We start from the raw sequence: 7,377 nt of genomic DNA on the forward strand, positions 1-7,377 counted from the left end.
GCGGTGGGCGGCCCGGTGTCCCCGTGTCCCTCCCTTCCCTTAGGCCTGAGCCTGAGCCTGAGCCTGTCCCGGTGGGGCAGCCCCTCATGAAGGCCGAGGCGCTAAGAACAAGGGGAGGAGAACGACAAGGAGGTGTCTGTGTGCGCATCTCTGTTTCTGTAGCAGAACGGCAGCCTGGTTCGATACAACTCAATAAGCTCCTGTGGAAATACTTGCTTGGGGTGTATGTCCCTATTATGAAACCGTTGGCATCCCTTCCGAAGCACATCTCAGATTTTAGGGAGTCTTTTAGGAGAATCTTGTTTCTGTTCATCATTCTGTTGCAAGAGCAGGTCGGATTTGGATCTTTCAAAATCTTGACAGCACCGTTTCAGGTTGGACTGGCATGTAGGTAATGCGTTTGGTAGATTTAATTAAAAACGGTGGAAAAGCACTCAGTGTCACTGCCAAACGTGGCTGGAATCTGAGCTCTGGCAGAGGAGCCCACAAGCCCTCTCCAGCTCTGGGCTGGGGAATCCAGCAGCCAGGCAGGGAGCGTTGTGCAACACGGCCAGCAGCTCTGGCATGGGGCCTCGCTGCTGTCCTTAGGGGTCCTTGGATGGGCCAGAGCCACCCCAATGGGTTTATCAATTATTTTTCCTCCACAGAAGGCACTGTTAAATTGCTGCTGGCTGAAGTAATGGGATTTTAGGTAGAGGATCAAAAAAGAGAAGGCAAAGGATTCACTTTGCTAGAAGCAGCCCGTGTACATATGTAGTGAGGCTGCCAAACCCCAGGGGTACTTACCTACCTTTAAGCTGCTAAGGACAGCCTGTGCTGACTTCTGCCTTTGGATCTGAAATGTCCAGGTGCTTTGGCCACCACGCTCTCATTTTGGCTCTTCCTCTTCATCAGAGGGCATGTTCAGTAGCTATATTTTCATGGAGACAACCTCTTGTCCTAGCATGGACCCAGGCAGTTTGCATTACACCTGTCCCCAAGCCCTCATGATTTATTAATAGGGAAACAAATGAGCCCCAAATCTCTGTGACTAATGGATTCAGACAAAACTGCAGCACAGGGTGGGAACATATAAAATGTGTAAATCTCCACACACCGGTCTCCCACGTGCTCGTCCAAGGGCAGTAGGACCCAGGTGGAGCCTCCCTTTCATTCCATCTCTCCCTCCCCACATGTGCTTTTGGAGATTGGTTGGGAGAGAAGCCAGCCTCTGGCTCTGGCCAGGGACGCAGCTGCTGCAGCAGCCAGAGACCTGCACACTTGGGTGCTTCGCTGCAGCTTGCAAACTGCCATCTTCTGCTGCCCGTCCCTTTATCCCCGCTTCGTGTCACACCTGCTCTGCTCCTCTGTCCTGAGCAAGGACTGCCTCAGCCAGCAAGGCTGATGGTGCTTTTGCTGGGCTGAAACCCGTGGGCTGGGGCAGGCAGTGCAGAGCCCTTGCTGCTTTGGTGGTGCTCTGAGGAATGTGGGGACACAGACGGGAGATTTCTAGCCCACTTCCAAACGGTGCTTTTATGGCTTTCTACCTTTGCTGCCAGCTGAGTCATATTCAAAAATTCAAGAGCGGCTGGAGAGCGAAAATTAAGTTTCCTTGTTACCCTGAGGAGTCATATGGTAATTGGTCTATGGTTGTTGGCAATGGATTATTTATTTGGAGAAACCCTTCTCTTTACTAGTGAAAACATGCATTCTTCCCGCTCTGGCTTCGCAATACAGTAAGGCTGTGCCCAAGGACCTGTCGTTCCCAGGCATGAGAGCACAGAAGTCAGTGAGGAGCACTGGCTTCTGCAGTGGGAACAATCCCTGGTGTTTCAGGGTGCTTTGGTTTCAGCAGTGTCTTTAGGCTTGGCTTCCACTTAAACAGCATGCTGGGCCATGGGGCAATGGTTTTGGCTTTGTTTTTGTTTTGTTTTTTTCCTCTAGTAGGCAGAGAAGTTTGGTGTTTTTTTTTCTTGTATTTGGTTGTTTTGGTTTTGTGTTTTGGGGGGTTTGTTGTTGTTGTTGTTTAGGAAAAAAATCCTGTTCGATTTCTGATTACAGAACTCAAGAGCACATACATTCTAGTCATTTAGACACAGACATCCAACTGTTATCCATTCAAACATGACCCTTAATAAGGAGACACCATTTTTAGTCAAATCCAGAGGAAACAACCCTTTTTGGGGATCTGTCATGCGAGATCTATCATTCCCCATCCCTCACTAGAACTGCTGACTACCCTGGGAACCTCAAAGGTAATTAAAAAATAAAAAACCCATTACCTTTGAGGTAATGAGAACCTGATCTGGAATTTCTGTCACTTATAGCGTTCGTACATTGTCTTTTCAGTCAGAAAGTTACTGTAGACCTTTTTCTTCATGCAGGAAAGAAAGACCCCACACCTCCCTCCAAGTGAAGGAAGATGGATATAGTGTCAGGCTCAATTAGATCCAATTGTGGCTTTCCCCAGTGTGAACAATGCAGCTTTTGTGATGAACTCTCAGCAGAAAGCGTGGAAGTCTTAGAGAGAGAAAGAAGACAACGCAGACCCCAAAGTCCCAGTCTTGAGGTGCCGGCCCTTTTCCTTGGGGTGCGGATGAGGTTGTGCACAACTGCCCTCTTGAAATGTGATTTTCCCCTTTGAAATGCAGCACCGAGATAAAAGGGGAGAGATGGTTAGGGCTGGGAACAAAGAGCCGTGTGTTGTCCAGCCTGAGCCAAAAGCATCGCGGAGGCAGAGGTGAGCACAGGGCCAGGCCCCACACCTCCTCGGTTGGGCGGCCGAGCACCCGGGGCAATACCCGGTGAGCGGGGTGCCCGAGCAGGATAGTGCACAGGGAACAAAGTGGCCTGCTCAGTGCTGGAAGTGCTTAAAATGCAAATATACAGGAACTTCAGACCATCCCCCTCCCTCCTCGGCATGGAGGAAAGCAGCTTAAATACAGCCAGGCCTGGAGAGGAATGTTAAAAAGAGGGGAAGAATCACCCTCCTCCTTTCCATAGGGACCCTCACACGGCGAGATTCAGTATGCATGACTGAACAAGCAAGCAAGGACAGCTCCTCTTTTAACTTTCCTGAACAATGGCTCTGGCTTCTTCCACCATTTCGCATTCTCTGTACCCCAACCCCTCCTTTAAGAAAGGAAAGGGGCAGCGGGGGAGAGAAAGCCCTGCTGCAGGACTTAGAGGGAGAAAAGCTTTGTTTCATGCCCTATAAACACCGCTTAAGCTCCATCTCAAACAACAATAAAAAACCCACATCGTGCAAGTCTAAAAGGGACCCTGTCAGGTTAAAAGTCATACATTAAAGAGAAAGATTACGGTATAGTACAAAGGACACCTTCGATTATTCAAACTTTTTTTTTTTTTTTTTACGTTCCCACTTCACTTCCTCTTTCCTTTCATCTTTGCTTGGGCAATGGAAACCAGCGGAGCCATGTCTGATGTCCCAGGTTCTCCCAGCTTGCATGGCTTTGCTGGGAAACATTTTTATCTGATGGGTGTTCCACAGGGAGCGGTGAGAGTGGGCCTCAAGTTAGGCACAGACCCCCTCTGCCATCTACCTGGGACTGTGAAGAACGAACAGATCGGTCCTTATGCTCTCCCTTTGAAGCGTCAGTTTTCCCCTGTCACAAATTACCAAATTCACGTGGTAACATACTCCAGCTGAAGCAGACACCTCACACCAAGGAGCATCTCAGCACCAGTTCTCTCCATTGATGCCGAGAGCTCCCGCAGCCGGTGCTGCTCCAACCAAACCTTCCCTAGAACCTTTTAATGCTGATGTTAGCCAGCATCCTGCACTGAGGGATCAGACCCTACCTCAGCAGCAGCCCCAGCCCCTCTGCACCACGAGCACACCAGGACAGGCAGGCACCTCTCATCAAGAAGCACAGACAACACAGATACGGCTTTTTTTTTTTTTTTTTCAAAAACATACTTCATATTTCCTCTTTTATTATATAAATATCAGTTTAACCTTTTACTGTAAGAATATAAAATGTTTTAAGAGGATCTTTGTTATTTTTATACAAATTCACAAACAGTACAATTAATCCATAGGGGTCTCTGGGTTTGCGTTAACTCTGTGGTCTGGCCTGTTACTGTGGAGGGTTTGAGATATTGAACACGTGAGAAAGGGGAAAAAAAAAACAAAAAAGCCAAGATAGTTTTCTAAGTTTAAAAAAAAAAAAATCCTTAACTCTTCCTCTTTAAAATAATAATAAAAAAAAATCTAAAGAACCAGCTCCATTTTATTGACAGAACAGAGATAAGACAGATGAACTTCAGTCTCCTCCCCTCGCGCTGCAGCCTCGGGGCCTGCAGGCTGCTCGCTCCTCGCCCACAAACAGGAAGCCTCGCACAGTGACCTTTTGTAGGTGATTCGAGAGGGGAGGGGAAAGGATTTGCATATATCTCTAAATAATTTTGTAAAAAAAACAACTTGCATTTTACACATTTCTGTTGTAGCAGTAGCCCGATCCTCAGCACGGATTCTCACGTTACACGCTTGTGCTAGAAGAGGCAAAATGCAGAAGCACAGTTTGGGTCCCCAATCCCCAGCGAAGAGGGAGGGAGAGGCACAACCAGAATGTGAAGGTGGGACACAGCGGGGTAAGCTCAAAAGCAAACAAAGATTTTTAAAAAGAAAAAAAAAAAAGGGAGGGGGAAAGGGGGGGAGAAAATGAAGAACAAACCCAAGGAAGGGGCATTATTCCAGTCTAGGCACAAAAATGTTTCAGTCTCAAAATCTCTTTCCTGTAAGAATTCCAGGGCTTTTGAGGAGGAAAAAAAAAAAAAGTAACAAATTAAAACGAGGTAGCCAGACATCATATATATATTTATATATATAGAATATATTCAGCAGAAAAAAAATGTACTTAAAAATCCACAAGAACAGCAACTTCAAATGTCTTTAAAAATAAAACCGTGTAAGAAAATGAATACTGTAAAGAAGAGAATGAATGAGGAAAACTGGGACCAGTTACAGGACATAAGCGAGGGATATAGATGGGAGAGTAAGAGGCTGTTTTTGTAGCAGTAATTTTTTTTATGCATTTCAAAATAAAAACAGGTCACAGTATCTCAAATGAAGCAGAAATGAAGCTGGAGATTCTTCCTTAAGTCCCCCAGGCCGAGGGGAGCTGGCCACCCCTTCTACCCGCTCAGCCCCCATCCAAGAGGAATGGATACATAGTTGGATATGTCTATCCCTGTTGCCAAGAAGAGGGAGGGGAGAAGGAGAGAATGGTGAAGGGGAGTCTCTCAGTAACTCTGTGGCCCCCAGTGCACGGGAAGGTCTAAGAGACCAGGGTCCACGTCCAGGCTCTACAGAAACTGGGTAGGAGGAAATGGTATCTTCATCTCCAATACGGAGATGGGGAGAAAGAACAGAGTGCCTGGGCTTTTCCTTTAGCTATAGTGCAGGATGACGTAGAAACGTGCTGACAAAAGGAGAGGTTGTAGCTGTCCCTATTCTCAGTGCAGTGGAGAACTGGAGTAGTGGGAGTATGTATCTACCCACAGCAGAGAGCAACATGGAACTGGAGATTGAAAACAGACTTTAAAAAAAAAAAAAGAGAGAGAGAAAAAAAAAAATCAATGTACCTAGGGAGCAGTATTTCTGTCACAATTCCCAGCTGACAGGGGAGGGGCAGGCGCAGAGGTGGAATGGTTAGGGTTTGTTTTTCAGGGCTTTTATTTTTTTTATAACCAAAAGCTATGTCTGTGCCCAGTGCAGGATGACTGGGTGGCCAGGTACATAAGTGTAGCTAGGAAGCCTTTCCTGCTGTTGTAATTGTTTGTTCCCATTTCCATTCCCACTCTCCTTTATATAAATCAAAAATACTCTATTCTCAATACATGGCAGAGCAAGGGTCTCGATCTTTATCCATCCTTAGTGCAGGAGGGGATGGAATCGGGGAGTGGGGATAAAGAGGGGTGTCTCTAGCCCCAGTGCATAAGTGTGGGCTTCTACCTCTTCTGTAAGGGCGAGGATGCTGGGGTAGGGATGCGGAGAGCTCTGTTTCCCCTGTGTGGAGCTGGAGGCATGACCTGGAAAAAGGGTGGGCGTTTCCTCTCTTTCCTCCTGCCCCCCACCCCACCCTTTCCTCCTCCTCCAGAACGAGGACAGGTAGGCAGCACACAGGGGTCAAGGATACTCGCTCTGTTCTTCCCTCCAGTGCCAGGGTGCGTGGGTAGCATGGCTGTGCGCGTGCCCCTCTCTCCTCTCCTCCGTTGCAGCAGTCAGTCAGTCCTTCAGTCCATGAGTTCCTCCGGAGGAGATGGAGGTCTCGGGGCACCCCCTCCTCTCACCTGACCTTCTCGCTCTCAGTCATTTCCCACAGTCCCAGGTTGAGCACCTTGAGGCAGGGCAGCTGGGTGATGCGCTCCAGGCCCCGCTTGGTGATGCGGGTGCAGCCGTAAAGGTCGATGCCCGTCAGCTGGCTGAGGTGTTCAGCGATGAGCTCCAGGCCCTTGTCGGTGATGCGGACGCATTGGCCGATGTTGAGGGTGCGCAGCCCGTGCATCTGCCGCACCATGCGGTTGATGCCCTCGTCACTGATGTGGCAGGAGCAAAGGGAGAGCGAGCGCAGTCCGTCCAGTCCTTGTGCGATGTAGGCCAGGCTCTGGTCCCCCACTTTGTCGCAGAAGGAGACGTCAAGGCCGGAGAGCCGCAGGCTGCCCATGGCCAGGTGCATGATGCCTGTGTCGCTGATGTTGTCGCAGGAGCGCAGGTTGAGGCTGCGCAGGCTGCTCATGTGCGACAGGTGCAGCAGCCCCGCGTCCGAGATGCCCCCGCAGAAGCTGAGGTTGAGCTGGCGGAGGCGGCCCAGCCCACGGGCCAGGTGCTTGAGTGAGAGGTCGCTGAGCTTCTGGCAGTCCTGCAGCGTGAGCTGCTCCAGACCCAGGCAGCCCTCGGCCGCACTGCGCGTCATGCCCGCCAGGTGCCCGATGCCCACGTCAGAGAGGTGCCGGCAGGAGCGCAGGTTGAGGCTCTTGAGGCGCTGCAGGCCCCAGGCGATGAGCAGCAGCCCGGTGTTGGTGATGTTGCTGCAGCCACCCAGCTCCAGCACCTCCAGCCCCTTCAGGTACTGGGCGATGCGGCCCAGGCTGCTGTCCGTGATCTGCTTGCAGAGGCTGAGGTTGAGAGAGCGCAGGGAGCTGATCTCCGCCACGAAGGCGTGGCCCAGCCCGTTGTCGGTGAGGTTGTAGCAGCCGCTGAGGTTGAGGCTCTCGATGTCCGCCATGCCCTGGATCACGTAGCTCAGGCTGCGCCGCAGCGACAGGATCTGCACCCGCCGGATGCCCCGCGCCGCCAGGCTGGGGAAGAGCGAGGGGTTGGCGCGGCGCAGGTGCAGCTTCGCCTCCACGCCCCGCCACACGGAGCGGTGGGAG

The 7,377-nt window shown here is 50.4% G+C and overlaps 2 protein-coding genes across 3 annotated transcripts in view; one reads left to right on the forward strand and one right to left on the reverse strand.

The window, feature by feature from the left end:
- The window catches only part of LOC100542571 (zinc finger protein OZF-like), a 1,148,434-nt gene that overhangs the window by 190,331 nt on the left and 950,726 nt on the right, over positions 1–7,377 (forward strand). The gene's annotated exons all lie outside the window — the stretch shown is intronic.
- Positions 5,660–7,373, reverse strand: FBXL14 (F-box and leucine rich repeat protein 14; the record flags this gene model as incomplete). The annotated part of the gene is made up of 1 exon (XM_010715022.2): positions 5,660–7,373. A coding segment is annotated over one exon (1,083 nt), but the record flags the coding sequence as incomplete, so codon positions are not given.

The sequence above is a fragment of the Meleagris gallopavo genome, chromosome 1 (genome assembly GCF_000146605.3).
Source record: "Meleagris gallopavo isolate NT-WF06-2002-E0010 breed Aviagen turkey brand Nicholas breeding stock chromosome 1, Turkey_5.1, whole genome shotgun sequence".
In the NCBI taxonomy this organism is placed as follows: domain Eukaryota; kingdom Metazoa; phylum Chordata; class Aves; order Galliformes; family Phasianidae; genus Meleagris; species Meleagris gallopavo.